Raw genomic sequence first — 18,143 nt, 5'->3', positions numbered from 1 at the left:
GGGGTCCGTGTCTGTGTGGACGTGTTGGAGGCTGGTTTGGGGTCCGTGTCTGTGTGGACGTGTCGGAGGCTGGTTTGGGGTCCGTGTCTGTGTGGGTGTGTTGGAGGCTGGTTTGGGGTGGATGTCTGTGTGGACATGTAGGAAGCAGGGAGTGCGCTGGCTCTTGCGTGCCCAGCTTGGTTCCACTCTCGATGGGACAGCCGGGCTTTGCATGGAGACTGAGGACGGCTCTTGTGTCTTTTGTGGGCGGGAGACAGGAGGCGGCCAGCTCAGGGCTGAGTGGTCGGAACCAGGACCCTGTCCCAGGATGGAAGGCTGTGATGGTGAGTTGGCGCAGGCAGGGCTCCGCCTTGGGCATTGGGGCCTGTGTTTTCCATCCTGGTCAGCACGGCTGAGCTGAGGTTGGAGTGTCTGGGGCCGGCTGTGCTTCCGGGAGCCTGAATGCTGTGGCTCCAGCCCAGCTCCTGTGGCTCTGGTGTTCCCCGGTCGGAGGCTCGGGTCGCTGTGATCTGGGCTTGGCAGCACAGCCCAGGCCCTGCAGGCTCATGCAGGGAGGGCTGCAGCTGGCATCGGGGCACCTGTAGGGAGGGTCCCCACTGTGTGGCTGTGCTGGCATGGGCACCGCTGCCAGGTCCAGTTGCTGGTGTTTCCTCAGGTCTCAGCTACACTTGAGTGTGTCACCTCATTCAACAAGCAGGTCAGACAGTGTCACCAGGGCAGGGCAGGAGGCCTGGGGACGCCTTGGGCATCCACGACGTGGCTCCACCTCGGGGCCCCTCCACAGCACACAGGCCTGACTTTGCCGAGGGCCCATGAGCTGTCAGCACAGGCTGAAGTGGTGTGCTGGGGTCAGGCGCTGTCACGGGAGTGCGCAGGGCTGGGGCACGTGCAATGCATATGGCTGTTTGTGGTTTGCCCCTGAAGCCTCAGGCCCTGTGACACACGTCCCCTACACATGTCATTGGCCTGAGCCGTCTCTGCGAGGGTGGCCTGGTGGGGGCTGTACTTGTAGGGCGTCTGGACAGTGAAGCGGCTTTTTCCCCTTCACCCCCGCGCTCGTGGTGAGGACGTCACTGTGCAGGCTTCACTGGAGGAGTGGGGTTCCACCCGCCTCTGGGGGGCTGCAGGAGTCGCGAGCCCGCCTGCGCAGGAGGCTTCTCTCTGCTCCCTGTTTATCGTTCGCCTGAGCGTGGCTTGTGGCAGCGTGGACTTGCACGTTTTTGTTTTGGTACTTTGGGGGTCTGTCTTCTTGGTCTAGAAATTTAAACATCTAGGGGTTTGGCAACATTTATGACAGAGCGCCACAGCTTAATAACTGTTGCATAAAACTCTAAGTGACTTTAGAGAGGGACTCTGACTCTGCTTAGAGCTGGCCTTCGTGTTACATAAAGCCACTCAGCCTTGCAGGACGCGGGAGCCCTGAGCACAGCGTCTGCTGCAGTGTCTGAAGTCGCTTCAGCTTTTCCAGAACGCTGGCTCTGGCTCTGTCGTCTGCACTTGGCTTTGGCAGTGGCCCTGCAGGCTGCTTTGCTGCCCTTCAGTACGGCAGCACCGCCATCCCTTCCCCACCGTCTCAACCCCAGAAGGAAGGAAAGATTCTCTCCAGGAACTTGGACCAAAGTGGGGACACCTCAGGGGTCCACCTTCCTGTGGAGGGAGCTGCCCTTGGAGCTTCCTTCCTGGGCAGGAGGGATGGCGGCTCCATTTCAAAGAGTGCTGAGAGCAGCGCCAGGGCTGGAGGGGACGCTGGGAGGCCGCCAGCGCCCAGGGACACCGCCTCAGTGCTCCATTTCTCACTGATGATTAACACATGTTTGGACTCCAGGACTTCGATGTAAGGAGGTTCCGCAAGTACCTGCAATACCTTTTCCACCACCTGCCCCTGCGTCGCCCCGACTGGGTGGGTGGGGCCCTCCCTGACTGGGCTGCAGCCAGTGTCTCTGTGTTAGCACATGGGAAGGGATCTGACAAGGCGTAGACATATTTGATGGTAAAAGTGACGTCCTCTTCATTTCACAAGGTTCAGGGACCCCGTAGTGGGAGGGGTGGCGGTTGCCACACAAGGCCAGGCACTGAGAGAGCCCACCCTAGGCGTCTCCTCTGTCAGCCGGGTCATGGTCGTGTCCTGCTTCCAAATGGCGTGGGAAAAGCCAGATCCTGGGTGTCTTTGTCTGCGGTATCTGACTCCTGCGTAGCGCTCGGTTCCTGCCTGTGAGCTGACCTCTGAAACAACAGTTACCTTCCTGGCTAGACGGGGACTATTCTCCAGAGCCCGGCAGGTGGGTGAGCGTCTCTCATGTGGGAGCCTGTGTGTGTCTGCTGGCAGTCTCAGCACACAGCAGCCTCAACGTCCCGGGCTCAAGCAATGCTCCCTGCGCAGCTTCCCAAATAGCTGGGACTGCAGGTGCCCAGCACCACACCTGGCTAATATTTTTATTTTTTGTAGAGATGGATGTCTCACTATGTTGCCCAGGCTGGTCTTGAACTCCTGGGCTCAAAGTTTAATACTCCTGACTCAGCCTCCCAAAGTGCTAGGATTACAGGCATGAGCCACCGTGCCCAGCCAAATATTTTCTGGGGTTTTTTTTTTTTTTTTTTTTTGAGACTGAGTCTTGCTCTTGTCGCCCAAGCTTGAGTGCAGTTGTGTGAACTCAGGTCACTGCAGCCTCCATTTCCTGGATTGAAGTGACTCTCCCACCTCAGCCTCCCAAGTAGCTGGACTTATAGGCACCTGCACCACACCTGGCCAATTTTTGTACTTTTAGTAGAGACGGGGCTTCACCATGTTGGTCAGGCTGGTCTCGAACTCCTGACCTCCAGTGATCCACTTGGCTCGGCCTCCCAAAGTGCTGGGATTACAGGCGTGAGCCATGGTGCCCAACCCCCTAATTTTTTTTTAACCTAACAAGAGATATGTATTTCTTTGACTCCAAGGAGTACATCCCATAATCATCAGGGCCCACTAAAGGGGCAGGGATGACGCTTGAGAAGAGATGGGGCATTCAGGGCGCTGGGGCCGTAGACAGGGCGAGACTTCAGCAGGCAGCAAGGAGGCCAGGGGCGGATGTGGGGAACACAACTGACATCTGGCCTTTGCCCACGCGGGGTGGCTGTGGTCCTGTGGACTGGGATAGTGGGGCACACTGGCAGGGGCAGTTTGAGGGAGAGGATGTCTCACATTGAAACAATACTTTAAAATAAGAGATTTGTCTTCATGGCTTCCATGCCTGTCCATGGCGGAGTGGCAGGTGCAGGACCAGCCTCCCCACTATGAAACCGTCAGCAAGTGAAATACCAGGTGGCACAGGTGCCCCGGACTGCTGTCCCTGGAAAGGAGATACATACAGCGTGGCCTTGGTAGCCCCAGCCTTCTGCCTGAGCGCCTTGTACACCTCAGCTAGGGCACCCAGCAGAACACAAGGCGTCTCCGAGCTCAGGAGGCAGGGATCAGAGTTGAGGGTGGCTTACATTTGTGCGGCAAGGCACCAGAGTAAAGGAGCTAACAGAGACATCACCACAGAAACCTACACGGATTCCCCTAAGTTTTTGGGTTTGTTCTAAGCTATGAACATGGAGAGAGAGAGTCTTTGAGGGTTGGTGGAAAGCGGCAGGTAGGGAGTGGTGACCTTAGTGGTGAGTCTGAGGGTCCCACAGTGCTGGGAGATAAGCCTCCCCATCAGCCAGTCCGGAGGCGACTTGCGTAAGACCCTAGGCACTCAGCCCATGCCCCCAGAAAGGCCACATCTTAGGAAGAGTGTTCCTCTCGCCCTAGAAAAGGTCTGTTCTAGACTGACCCTAATTGAGCTTTTGGAAAGACCAAGTTCGTCTTCCAGTAGCTCAACTGCTTACCAGACAGACTCATTCATTCACTCTCCAAAGGAAGCAGACAAAATTAACCTCTCAGTGATGTTATGATCTTTCATAATAGCTAGAATCAGAAACTACTACACAGGGAAAGAAACAGGAAAATAGGATCCCTATACAGGAAACTAAAAAGGTCATGAGAAACTGACTGTGATAGCCGAGAAAAGAGAAAAGAGGGTTTGAGGCCGCCATTATGGGTACACACAAGGGCTCAAGGGAAGTAGTCCTCTTTTTTTCTTTTTTCTTTTTCTTTTCTTTTGAGACAGAGTCTCACTCCGTCCCCCAGGCTGGAGTGCAGTGGTGAGATCTCGGCTCACTGCAACCTCCACCTGCTGGGTTCAAGCGATTTTCCTGCCTCAGCCTCCCAAGCAGCTGGGATTACAGGTGTGTGCCACCATACCCAGCTAATTTTTGTATTTTTAGTAGAAACGGGATTTCGCCATTGTTGGCCATGCTGGTCTCAAACTCCTGACCTCAGGTGATCCACCCGCCTCGGCCTCCCAAAGTGCTGGGATTACAGGCATGAGCTACCACACCCAGCCTAGTAGCAGTCTTAATGAACGAACACATGGGAAATTGAGCGGAGTCTCTGAATCTTTGAAGAAGAGCCAATTGGACATTTTAGAACTGAAAAGTACAGTATCTGCACTGAAAAATCTGTTGCATGGGCTTAATAACAGGTTGCAGATGGTAGATGAAAGCCTCAATGAATTTTAAGAGAAATCTTTAGAAATTGTCCAAGCTAAAGAAGAAACGCAAAAAAAGATTGAAATGAGCAGAGCATCAGTGACGTGGGATAACACCAGGTGGTCTAACATACATGTGATTGGAGCCCCACAGAGAGAGGACACAGCGAATGGGGCATAACAAGTATTTAAAGAAATAATAGCTGAACTATGTAAATGTATAAATCCAAGAAGTTCAGCATACCGTAAGCAGTAGAAGTAAGAGAAAACCCTGTCTGGGCATATTGTAGTCAAACTACCGAACACCAAAGACAACCTCTTGATAGCATCCAGAAAAAAAAAGACGTTACACTCAGAGAATAAAGATTCAAATACGTCTGGTTTCTTATAACCACTGGAGGTCAGAGCACGGTGGACTGGCATCTTTACAGTTCTGAAGAAAAACGATTGTCAACCCAGAGTTCTGTCCAGTGACAATATCCTTCAAAAACGAAAGCAAAATAAAGACATTTTCAGATAACTGAAAACTGAGAGAAAGCTTTGCCAGCAGGCACACTGTAAGAAATGTTAAAGGAATATCTTCGGGCTGAAGGAATTATTGCTAGGCAGAAACTCATCTACAGAAAGGAGTAAAATCCACTGGAAATGGTAAAGGTAGGTAAATATGAAAAGTTCTCTATTTCTTTTTTTCTTAATTTATTATAGACACAACTGAGGCAAAAACTGTAATATACACGAGGTTAGTGCAAAGGAGGGAGGGGATCCTTCCTGAATCTGTAACGTCACTGGCTCTGTAAATTCTACATGAAGCGGAAAATATTAACCCCAGGTCCGTTGTGAGCAGGCGAGAATGCCTATTGTTAGCCCTCGGGCAGTCACTCAAAGTAGTGCGAAGATATGGAGCTGAGGAGCCCGTGGAGTGACTGAAATGGAGTATTAGACACTCTTGCTTATAGTAAGAAGGCAGGAACAGAGGAGCGGACGAAAAACCAGATGAGACTCTGAAAACAAAAAACTAACCAATCAGCCGTATCAATGATTACATTAAATGTAAGTGACTAAATCTTCCATTTAAAAGACAGAGATTTAGAATCAGGCCAGGCACGGTGGCTCACTCCCATAATCCCAGCACTTTGGGAGGCCGAGGCAGGTGGATCACCTGAGGTCATCAGGAGTTCAAGACCATCCTGGCCAACATGGTGAAACCTCGTCTCTACTAAAAATACAAAAATTACGTGGGCGTAGTGGCTCATGCCTGTAATCCCAACTACTCGGGAGGCTGAGGCAGGGAGAATCACTTGAACCCAGGAGGCAGAGGTTGTAGTGAGCTCAGATCGTGCCACTGCACTCCAGCCTGGGCAACAGAGTGAGACTCTGTCTCAAAAAAAAAAAAAAAAAAAAAGGCTGGGCGTGGTGGCTCGAGCCTGTAATCCCACCACTTTGGAAGGCCGAGACGGGCGGATCACGAGGTCAGGAGATCGAGACCATCCTGGCTAACACGGTGAAACCCCGTCTCTACTAAAAAATACGAAAAATTAGCCGGGCGAGGTGGCGGGTGCCTGTAGTCCCAGCTACTCGGGAGGCTGAGGCAGGAGAATGGCGTGAACCCGGGAGGCGGAGCTTGCAGTGAGCTGAGATCCGGCCACTGCACTCCAGCCTGGGCAACAGAGCCAGACTCCGTCTCAAAAAAAAAAAAAAAAAAAATCAATTTGAAAAAATCAAGTAGCAAGTATATGCAGTTTTCAAGAGATATGCTTTAAATATAAAGGTACAAATTAGTTGAAAAAGGAAGGATAAAGATAAAGAAGGATAGACTACATAAACGTACTGGAAAGCTGGAATGGCTGTATTAACTTTAGACAAAGTTAAGTTGAAGACACGGAGTATTACCGGAGGCGTGCAGAGACATTTTGTGGTACTGAAAGAGTTAATTGATCACAAAGACATAAAGGCGTCACATACTGGAGCTCGCAATGTATGAAGCACAAATTGCAGAAGTCAAGGAAGAAATATACAAATTCACAATTCTGTTTGGAGATTTTAACATCAGTCACTTTCAATAATTGAAATAACAACTACACAAAGAAAATGAGGACACAGAAGATCAGAACGATGCTATCAGCCACTTTGGCACAGTCGATGAACCCCTTTACCCCGAAGAACTTCCGGGTGCGTTCCTAAGAAGAGGGTTCTTTCCATTCCCGCAGGGATCCGCTGCAGTCAGTTTAACGTGGTTGACGTTCTGTGACCGCATCTCCCGCTCGTTTTCCAGTTTGTCCTCTGACCTAAGAATAATCTTCTTAGCATTTACATTGCAGAGTAGGGTTAGGCGCTGGGTTTAGTTGTCCGGTCTCTTCTGGGACGTCCATCTTTTATGACACTGGTATTTTAAAGCTACGCCTCCCTTTAAATAAACGGTGTTCCTCTTCGGGGTCTGCCCGCTGTTTCCTGTGGCTGTCGTCCCGGGCAGGGTGCTGCCTGTGGGGAGGACCCTCCCACGCCACCTGCCTTGTCCTCCATGACGCTGGTCCCCGGTGGGTCAGCCTGTGCTTCGACGTGGTCACCCGGGAATGGAGATACGTCCACAGCACTTCCCATGGCCGGAGAGACGCGTGGCGGCCTTCCGCAGCCATGACAGTGACCACGTGGGGAGGCTTCAAATAAGAAACATTTACTCTCCCACAGTTCTCGAGGCCAGAAGTCCGAAATCAGCGTGTCGGCAGTGCCAGTTCCCTCCGAGTCTCTGTGGGAGGGTCCTTCCCTTCCCTCTGAGTCTCTACGGGAGGGTCCTTCCTCGTCTCTTCCAGTCCCTCGGGGCTCCGGGCGTCCCCGGCTTGTGGGCACATCACTCCGGTCCCTGCCGCTTTGCCGCCTCCTCTGGTCTGTCTCAGGGTTCCTGGTACCTCTCTCTGATAAGGACGCCTGTGATCAGATAATCCAGGAGGCCCTCACCTCGAGATCCTTAATTACCTCCACAGAGATGCCTTTTCCAAATAAGACGGGGTTCAGGAATTAAGATGTGGACGTGTCTTTCTGGGGACCTCCTTTTAGCCCGCTGCCTCGGGCTTCTCTGTAATAAAAATGGGCCCAGATGGCACATCCTGTTTTATTCCCTGTCTATTCACTTAATTCTTAAACAATTTTCATTACCTAGTCCTTATGACAATATTGGAAACCACTAAACTTTTTTTGACTTCCCATCAAATGGCAAGCATCTTCCTATCTCGCTGACGCTGTCTGACAGCAGCTTTGGGCAGCGTGTCCCGCTCCCGACAGAGGCAGGGGCCGCATGGAGAGCGGTCCGGGTTGCCGCAGAGACAGCAGGGCCAAGGCCTGGTGCTGGCAGCCTCCGCAGTGCACCGGTCAGGGCCCCAGATGCCACGCACCCATCTGGACTTCCGCTGCTCGGCAGAGCGTGTGGTGGCCACAGGGCGGTCTGCTACATGAGTTTGCTCATTGCGCCAAGCCCACTGGCCGGCACGTTGGTGGTGGCTCCTGGTTTTTTACTGCTGGAAGTGGCGCCTCAGTGGCCGGCTTTGTGGCGCGGGGATATTTTGCAGGGTTGTGACTTACAGAGTGAACTAAGCTCCCAAGGTGGGCGGCTGGGTCAGGGTGTGCGTGGTGCCTGGTGGACGGGTGCCGCCAGCCCCACCCAGGGCTGCACGCTCACGGCAGGGGCAGCATGCTGTTGTCCTGTTCCCTACTCAGAACATCCCATTTCCGAAAAACCAGAGCGTTTATAAGTGAAAATAATGTCATTTAAATACACATTTCTCTGCCAAGGAATTTTTCTTGGTTTTGCTCTTTTTTGTTTCTCTGGGGATTTGTGTTTGGCTTTTGCCGTTCCCTTTGGTGTGAACGTTCTTTGTGTATCCAGCTGTAAGAGGCCCTGCTGTCCGGGAATTGGGCCCTTTGCCTCCAGCAGAAGGTAAACGCGCGTGGAAGGTGTGAGCCCTCGGCCGCATCCCGTTCTGCATGCAACGGACTTTGCTTTCCACACGGGGTTCCTCTGTGGAGTCCAGTCTACCGTCTTTCCCCATTTTCACTGCTGCCTTGGGTGCTGCGTCCAAACAGCCTCCAGCACTTTTTCCTTACACTTTTAAGGGCTATTTACATCCTGTTTTAAATTGCTCACCTGTAGTGAATGGAATATGTACTGTGAGGTTGGTTTTCGCACAGTAATGGGAGCACCGCCCATCCATCCGTTCGTCTATCCGTCCGTCTGTCCATGGGAGCCGCGCATGCACTGGATGCTCCCTGCTCTGCCTGGCTTCAAAGCCTGGGTCCTGCCAACAGCCCTGGGACCTGGACTTCCTCTTGGCAGCTCCAGTAAGTGGCAACAGGCAACAGATGTTTGTGAAGACACCTCTTGTTATTACCATTTTATTTTCTCTATTGTATGAACTTAAACGTTGGGGTGGCAGCAGTCATGTCTGCAGTGAGCCAGTTGCCTCACTGGTGCTGATGACCTGGTATGTGTGGTCCAGCCCCGCCCCCGCCCCCGCCGTCCCCACGAGCCGCCGTCCCCGCGAGTCGCTGTCCAGCCCCATCCCCGCGAGCCGCTGTCCAGCGTCGTCCCTACCGTTCCCGCGAGCCGCTGTCCGTCCCCGCGAGCTGCCGTCCAGCCCCGTCCCCGCCGTCCCCATGAGCTGCCATCCGTCCCCGCGAGCCGCCGTCCAGCCCTGCGCCCGCCATCCCTGTGAGCCGCCGTCCAGCACCATCCTTGCCATCCCTGCAAGCCACCGTTCAGTCTAGCACTTCCCTGTGCCAGGCAAGCCATGGCCCTGCACAGTGGGACCCAGTGTTCCGACATTGCCAGTGCTAGCCGGCACCCCGTCCTGGTGACTGGGTGGGAGGCACAGCCGTATGGTGGGTGCTGCACCCCCTCCCCTGTGGGGCGGGTAGACATGGAAGCCCCCCAGCTGTTCTCACCCAAAGGTGCTGTTCTTTTCCTGTGGTATTTTTGTTGGTAACTTCTGTAAATAAATCCACACGTTTGGCCTTCACCACATGACAAAGACTTCAGTCCTGATGATGTGGTCAGCTGCAGACACAAGTCAGGAACCGGGCGTGGTTCAGGAGAACATGGTTCATGATTAAGTTCCTACTACACACTTTCTAGACAGGCCTCCAGCAGAGTTCTTTGTGCTAGGCCAGAGGTGGAAGATTTCTTACAAATTTACAACTAGCCTGCCCCAAAATGGGGAGCATAAAATTTAACAAATATTTACATGAGGCCTTTTTACAGATGATAAATAGCTGGAACCAAATGTGCTTTTAAATCAAAGGCTTCCTGTAGAAACAGGAGCCCTGTGAAGTACAAGGGGGCAGGGCCTGTGCGGGAGCCGTGTGCAGCATCTGCAGGCCATCCGGGGTCTGGCTGCCTCCCTAGCACAGAGACCCCAACGGCCTGTCAGTCGGGTGTGGGGGCTCACAGGGGAGCAGGTTCCTGACCTCACAAGGTGGTCAGAGGGAGCGCGTTAACCCGACCATCCAAAAGCAAAGTCTACGTCCCACCGTCCGAGGAAGGACGTGAGTTTCTTTAAAGAACAAAACAGCAGAACAAACCCCAAGAGAACTGCATGGAGTCGGTGTCTTCTAACGTAAGTCCCAGCTGTTGAGAATATAATAAAAGCTGTGAAAGTAATAAGACGTTTTAGTTTTTCATGTCATTACCTTAGCTCAAACCTGCTATTTAAAGAATCTTTTATCAGGCAGCCTTGAAATTCAAAATTCAAAGCAGGTGAAGTGACAAGAATGCGTTTTGAAACACCCTCAGCCGACGTGAAGGCAGCTGCATCTGGGCTCACCCCTTCTCCACTCAACACTTGTATTTTGGTGGCACTGAGTCACTGAAACTCTTCTAGGCCTTGGTCCCTTCTGATAAAAGCGTGAGGCTGCATCTTTTTAGATCGGGTCTCTTGCCCTGTCGCCCAGGCTGGAGTGCGGTAGCAGCGCGATCTTGGCTCACTGCAGCCTGGAACTCCTGGGCTTAAGCCATCTTCCAGCCTCGGCCCCAAAGCCACTGGGACTACAGGCGTGCGTCACCACACCTGGCTAATAAAAGAGCAAAGCTTTTATTCTTTATGGATTTTAAAAATCAGCTCCTTTTCCTTTCTCTGTTCAACTAAAGTTATGTATTGGGAACATTTTGGGGATAAATTTATTTCTAGCATTAGCCAGTATGTATAGCAGCTGCTTGGAAGATTTTGGTCTTGGAAATGGGGGCAGGGAGTGCATCCTGCAGCCCATGGGGTGCACTCTGTCCCTCCCAGCCTCCTTCCTCAGCCCACGGGGTGCCCTCTCTCCCTCCCACCCTCCTTCCTCAGCCCACGGGGTGCCCTCTCTCCCAGCCTCCTTCCTCAGCCCACAGGGTGCCCTCTCTCCCTCCCAGCCTCCTTCCTCGGCCTCCTTCCTCAGCCCACAGGGTGCCCTCTCTCCCTCCCAACCTCCTTCCTCTGGAGTGAAAAGCAAATCCAGACTTAATCCTCTTTTACCTATAAATAGTGTGGATCTCTACCGGGTAAGGGATGATTTAAAAAGACATCAGAGCCGCTGAGGCAGCCACACACCTGATGTGGTTGAAGAATGAGCCTTCCAGCGCTCTGTCCCTGCTCACCTCCCTCACAGCTCAGATGTCGTTTGTCATGGCCTTTGCTGTGCTTTTATTGTAATGTCAAGGGGGAAAATCACAGACATATCCAAAGGTCGGATGGTGTAGGGAGCTCTGGGACGGGCAGTGGCCCTGCGGGCCGTCCCACACCCTGTAGCCTTTCATTCCTACAGATTTCATTAGGCAGCGTTGCTGCTTAATGTCTTTAGCGAGATGTAATTCACATACCGTAAAACTGCATTTAAAGCAAGCTTGTCCACACGTGGCTCAGGATGGCTTTGAATGCGGCCCAAAGCAAATTCATAAACTTTCTTAAAACATTATGAGTTGTTTTGTTTTTAGCTCATCAGCCATCAGTAGTGTTAGTATATTTTATGTGTGACCCAAGACAATTTTTCTTCTTCCACTGTGGCCCACGGAAGCCAAAAGATTAGACAGCCCTGATATAAAGTGTACAAGTCAATGTACATATTCATGGACTCTGACGCCATCAGCACCAAGTTTAAAACATTCTGGCCGGGGCAGCTCACACCTGTCATCCCAGCACTTAGGGAGGCGGAGGCAGGAGGATCGCCTGGGTCCAGGAGTTAGACCAGCCAGGGCAACATGGCAGAACCTCTATAGAAAATACAAAAATTAGTAGGGCATCATGGTGCAGACCTGTGGTCCCAGCAACCCAGGAGGCTGAGGCGGGAGCATTGCTTCAGCCCAGGAGGTTGAGGTTGTAGTGAACTTATGCACCACTGCACTCCAGCCTGGGTGATGGAATGAGACCATGTCTCAAAAAAAAAAAATTTCTGATCAACCTCAGAAGAAACCTGGCGATCTACGGCCTGTGTCTGTGGACTGGCCTGTTGTGTACATTTCATGTCCACGAACCACATACTGTGCCTTCTGCGTCGGGCATGGCAGTGAGCACCTGAGGCAGGGCTCCTCACACAGGCATCGGTGCGTCCTGCCCGCCTCTTGCAGGACCATAGGTGGCAGAGGGGGTTTCTTCTAGAGTCCAAGGGTAGGTCTTGAGGTGGGGTGGGTTTAGAGAGGCCAGAGGCTGAGGCAGGTATGGGATGTGTTGGAAGCTGTGTGTTCGGTGCATGTCGGGGGGCTCCATGTTTGGGATTTGGGGTCCTCTAGACACGCGTGCTACTTGCCCGCGGCTCCGCTGTCTGAGGGTGAGAAGCAGGTCACAGCATCACTGAAGCCCCTGTTGGTTGCGATTCAGGCCTTTCTCAGTCTTTCCCACCAATTCCTTTCATTTAAGATCCGTTTTCTAATGATCTGCGCTCGACGTCATGTGATGTCCTTAAATTTTCAGATTCCAAAGGGTGACATTTTTTGTGGCATTTAATTGATGCTGCAAAAAAATAAGCATTAATTCAGTCATCCGCAAAATACGTATTTTTAATTTCTGTGGGTACATAGTAGGTGTATCTGGGAATGTGTTTTGGTTGCCTGTTCTGGGCCTGCCTGTGTGCGGGCCGTGGGGAGGGGCTGCTGTTCCCCTAATGCCCGGCGGGCAGGTCCCCCGGCAGGATTTCCCTGACCCCACACTGTCCTGGGTGCCGGGGTGGGCTTCACTCGGAGGGGAAACTGGGTTTTGGTCGAGACAAGCCAAAGTGTTAATACACGTTTCTTCTTTCGTTTTTCAGGTACTCCTTCGGTAAGTGAGAGGCACTTAGAGAAAGCTCTGCGAGAGTTGAGCGTTGTGTGTTTGGTATGTATCTTCACACGCTTTTCCTGGCCTCTCCCGTTCCTTAGCCTCTGCCGTCAGCCTTCCCAGTATGCACGGATGGCAGTGGTGAGTGCTTGTGATCTGATCCGTGCCTCCTCCCTGGATGTGGGAGCTCCTGGGCTTCCAGGTCCCAGGCACCTACACACGGATGGCCGCACGTGTGATCATAGGCATCTCACAGGTGTGGTCTCCCCACCGCTGCCCTGGAGCAGAGGCAGAGCACCCACGGGCCCATCCCCGTGGACACTCAGGCTGTGTGCACCTCGGCATAGAGAAGGTTCATGTTGCTCACGGTGCTGACGCTGGGGGGCACTTTGGCTTGTGCTTTGTTTGGTGGAGGGGATCGGAGGTCCTCCCCGTCCACACAACGCAGTCAATACTGGAGGACGGGAAGAGGGCAGCTGCCCAGTGGGCAGGACAGGATCAGAGGACAGTGGGTGCACCCTCCATTGGGCCCAGAGGCCTCCAGAATGTCATGGGACACACGGTGGCTTGATAAGTGGACCTGATTCCAGGACCTTGGGATGGATGACCACTCCCACCCCTGCCTTTCTCCCTGACCTCGGGGCGCAGGTGGAAGCGCCGGTCTTTGCTGGTGAATGCCCTGGCCTGGGCCTCTCACTCAGGCTGTGTCTGCCCTGACCTCTCTGGCTCTCGGCCCCTTCCTGGGAGAGCAGGGGCGGCCTGTCTGGGCGTGGATCTCTGCCTGCCCCTTTCACCGTCTCAGGCCTTAGGGCCTGTGTGCTTGCGGTAGAGGTCACTGTCTTCGTGCTTTTATTCCTCACATATTTTCATTCCTTTTGAATACCAGAGATGCTGGAAATTTGGTTCGAATCAAAGAAAGGAAGATCATCAGAATCTGTTAAAATGTAAATATAAAAGAATCTTATTCCTGATTTTAATCACCTTAAAAGGCAGGTACCTGTCATTGCAGAGGACCAGGCCACCTCGGCCACTGTCACTCATGGGTTTCCTGGCTGCTGGGTGCCGCCTGGCTCAGCGTGCACCGTCAGGGCGTGCGGCTCTGCATGCTTACATCTGTTGGTTGTTTCCGTGTTTTTCTTAAAGCAAGAAGCAATGAATTATTTCAGGAATTCCTTTTCAATTTGCATATCTGACACCACCCTGGTCGGAACCAGCTGGTTCTGTGCCCTCCAGTTGCGTGGCTGCATCAAGGGAGCAGAGTGCCCACGAGTGTGGGAGCGAGTAGACGTTAAGGAAGCGTGTGCGGCGGCTTGAGTCCCCGGGCTCCCCCAGACTGTGTCAGGAGGAGCCAGTAGATGTAAGGAAGCGTGTGCGGCGGCTTGAGTCCCCGGGCTCCCCCAAAGTGTGTCAGGAGGAGCCAGTAGATGTAAGGAAGCGTGTGCGGTGGCCTGAGTCCCCGGGCGCCCCCAGACTGTGTCAGGAGGAGCCAGTAGATGTAAGGAAGCGTGTGCGGCAGCCGGAGTCCCCGGGTTCCCCCGGAGTGCGTCAGGATGCATTCAGTACCAAAATGCCCACAGAGAAAACTATACTCTTCAACACTTAGATAAACAAATCTTTTCTTAGTAAATTTTATTTATTTAAAATTATAACAGGCCAGGAGCAGTGGCTCATGCCTATAATCTTAGCAGTTTAGGGGCTAAAGCTGGATCACTTGAGCCCAGGAGTTCGAGACCAGCCTGGGCAACGTAGCAAGACCCTGTCATCACAAAAAAACTTTAAAAAATTAAAATAGTAAATTATAACAATACTATTTTTTCCCAGTTCTTATGAGCAGCGAAACCTTTAGGTCCTAACACCTGTATTTAGCAGGAGAAGTCCCTGCTGTCTGATGCTGTGAATCCTGAGCAATGATGGCGAGACCCAGTCCTGTGAGGCCAGTGCACACGGCCAGCACCGCTGGGGCCGCGCACAGGCGGGGGTAGGCTCAGGGAGCAGCGGCTGAAGGTTGTGTGTTCCCCATGAGCGGGTGGGCCGGGGCAGGTTCAGGGAGCAGCAGCCCATGCGTGTGTGTTCCCTGTGAGGGATGGGCCTGCGAGTGCTGCCCTGTCTCAGCACCGAGGCCACAGGACCCATTGCTGAGGATGAGACGGCCTGGAGCCCACCCTCCCCGTGCCCTCGCCTGTGAGGCCTCCTGGGGAACACAGCCTCTCAGTAGGGTGTGGGGGAAGCGCCTGGGGAAGTGGACTCCCAGAGGCAGTGCTGGAGCGGCAGAGGCTGTCCAGGGGCCGGATGACTCTGGAGCCACCTTCCTGTGTCCCCAACCACTTGCTGAAGCAAAAGCAATGGGGTCTGCATGGGGGGTGGGATGTGAGCCTGTGGGGCCGCCGTCAGGGGCTGTGCTTGCGCTCCCAGCCAACGGAAGCCCGTCTTCTGTGCCCGCGTCTCCCTGGGCGTTCTCAGGTGCACATCACATAGTCTACCTGATTCTTTGCGTCTCCCTGGGTGTTTTCAGGTGCGCGTCACACATTCTAACGGATTCTTTAGTGGCAGGTGGTAGTTGTAGGGACTCAGAAGCGAATCGTTGACTCGTTAATGTTAATGTTTTCCGCCTGGGAGCCCTCGTGAGCCTGAGTTTCATGTTGTGTCTGACCCTGCAGCGGCTCAGCACATCACTTTGGACTGTCGCTCAGAAATTCGGAAGACTCATAGTAGCTTCGGCAGAGCTCTCCCTGCCTTCCGAGCGGCCACGCGTCTTTGAACTCTCTTCCCTGATCTTGGAGAACGTAGAGCTGCCAGTTACTGAGGTATGACGCTGGGCGCTGGGCCTCAGAACAGCTAAACCAAAGACACTGGAGGTCAGGCTTCCTGACCTGAGACCTCTGGGGAGGCTCCTTCCCTGTGGCCTGTTCGGGGCGGCCTGGGAGAAGGCAGTTTGTGCCTGTGCTCCTCACCTCATGCGAGCCACGTGTGCTTCTGTGTCCATCTCATGCCGTCCTTGTCTTCATTTTGCACAGTGGGCTTTAGTGGAGATCAGGTGGCTCTGGGCATGGGGGGGTGGGGGGTGGGGGCAGTTATCGGGACCCTGCGGCCAGGAAAGCAGCATCCTCCGGCAGTACGCGCCCCCAGGCAGTAGCCAGCTGGCTCCAGGTGGTCCAGGCTTCCAGGGCCCCCACCCAGCCCGGCCACTGGCACATGTGTTTTTACAATTAATTAAAGCTGAGTGAAATGAAAAGCTCTAGTCTTTGGTTGCGTTGGCCGCACCTCACGTACTCTGCATATAGCTGTGGCTTCCCTGCTGGGCGGTCCCAGGCCTTTTTTTTTTTTTTTTTTGAAACTGAGTCTCGCTGTATTGCCCAGGCTGGAGTGCAATGGCGGCAATCTTGGCTCACTGCAATCACCGCCTCCCAGGTTCAATTATCTGCCTCAGCCTCCCGAGTAGCTGGGATTACAGGCGCCGTCCACCAGGCCCGGCTAATTTTTGTATTTTTAGTAGAGATGAGATTTCACAATGTTGACCAGGATAGTCTCCATCTCCTGACCTCAGGTGATCCGCCCGCCTCGGCCTCCCGAAGTGCTGGGATTACAGGCATGAGCCATTGTGCCTGGCCCCAGACCATTCTCAACCCAGCACAGTCTGCAGAAGCTGCCAGTCAAAGATCCTAACATTTCACCAGTAGCAAATCCTATCTTCTGAGGGCTCACGGCTGGGTGTGGGCTCCCCGGGACATGCTCCCACGATGCTATGGGCGTGAGCGGGACCGGCCTGAAATACACACAGCCGCTGTTAGTGAAATGGCCGCCGGCTTGGGAGTCCGTACACCCCGCTTCGCTAGTGTCTTCCTTTTTCTCAGGATGACCACACCATCCACAGAACGTTTACGTTTCTTTTCTTTTCAAGTCAGGGTCTTGCTCTGTCGCCCAGGCTGGGGTGCAATGGCACAATCTCAGCTCCTTGACCTCCCAGGCTCAGGCCATCCTCCCGCCTCAGACTCCTGATTAGCTGGTACTACAGGCACACTGCCATGGCCAGCTGATTTTTAAACTTTTTGTTAAGACGGGGTCCCACTGTGCTGCCCAGGCTGGTCTTTGGGTCTCTGTTCGCATCTCTCTCCTGTTGTAAGAGCACCTCCGGTGAGCTCGCCTGCTGCTGTCCTGGGCTTTGTGTCCCAGGGCCCCGCGCCCCGTTCAGACGGACGCGACTGCTGGGCAGGAGGAAGGCACATTCGTCGGGGCTGCGCTTTCCAGGACACAGGAAAACCACAATATTTGTTAAACCCCATTCTGCCGTCCGTGTTTCTGCTGGAGTTTAGATAGAGCTGAGCTTTGAGGGCTGCTGAGTTTGGTAACATTCACTTCAAAGAAGGAGCCTGACGGTAATGAATTCCGCAGCCCCAAGCGCGGCTGCTTCCTGCCGCCTGCGGCGAGTGCACCTTTTGATATTCAGTGAGCCTGGATCTGGGAGTCTCTGGAGCCTCCAGCCGCCCTTGTGCATTGGAAAGGATGCAGGAACCCGAGAGGACCCGCAGCAGTGGGTGGCGGGGCTCCGTGGGGCGGCTGCTTTCCCTCCAGGACCAGGCCGCTTTTGCCGGCAATGCACCATCCCCCAATGTGTGGGCCTGTCCCCCCAGCTTGGCCCCATCCCCCGAGTGTGGGCCCCGTCCTCCAGCGTGGTCCCTGTCCCCCCAGCACTGTTCCCATCCCACATGGGGCACCATGCCTAGCGCCTGGTTCTGGGAGGAGAGCAGGCTCTAGGAAGGGGCTCCCATCTGCAGAGTTTGGTGAGGTTGAAACAGCAAAGGCCACAGCCGCTGTTCTGGGACTGAGACCAGGGCCGGTCCCCAGTGCTTCTGGAGACACTTTCTGGCCCCTCCCAGGCCTGGGCAGCTGGGAGGGATGGCCGGGCTTTCAGGCATGGGCACGGGATGGGACAGCATTGTGACCCCACTGGCCGCTGAGGTGTGACCAGGGAAAGGAGAGACTCATGGTGAGGGGTCCTGGAACCAGGGGGCACCCTTGTGTGAGGAGGGGGCAGAGGCCCCAGGGGCCGCGGTAGGGCAGGGCTTCCTCCGGCTCAGCTCCCGGGCCATTTTGCAGGGTCCTTGTGCCCAGATAGAGTCCCAGAGGAAGACCAAGAGGTTCCCAAGGCCTTTGGAGTGTTTTAGGCCCCCAAAATGGTTTTGTAATTTATCTGTGATTTTAGCCTGATGGACTTGGGTGTTTGTAGGTGTCTGCCTCCAGGCGATCCTACCCCATCTTGCACCACTGGGTCCCCTGGGGGTATTAGGTGGGCTCGTGGGGGCGTGGGGATGGGCTCGTGGGGGCG

At 53.9% G+C, this 18,143-nt stretch overlaps 1 protein-coding gene across 1 annotated transcript in view; it reads left to right on the top strand.

Annotated features, from left to right (window-relative positions):
- LMF1 (lipase maturation factor 1) overlaps positions 1-18,143 on the top strand; it is a 96,811-nt gene that overhangs the window by 5,318 nt on the left and 73,350 nt on the right. Inside the window, exon 2 of the mRNA XM_011966913.1 lies at positions 12,813-12,823. Within this exon, the coding sequence (XP_011822303.1) occupies positions 12,813-12,823 (11 nt within the window). The remainder of the gene's footprint in view (positions 1-12,812; positions 12,824-18,143) is intronic.

This window comes from Mandrillus leucophaeus, unplaced genomic scaffold (genome assembly GCF_000951045.1).
Source record: "Mandrillus leucophaeus isolate KB7577 unplaced genomic scaffold, Mleu.le_1.0 Scaffold78, whole genome shotgun sequence".
Classification (NCBI taxonomy): Eukaryota; Metazoa; Chordata; class Mammalia; order Primates; family Cercopithecidae; genus Mandrillus; species Mandrillus leucophaeus.
Note: the sequence above shows the minus strand (reverse complement) of the source record. Positions and strands in the feature narration are given on the sequence as shown.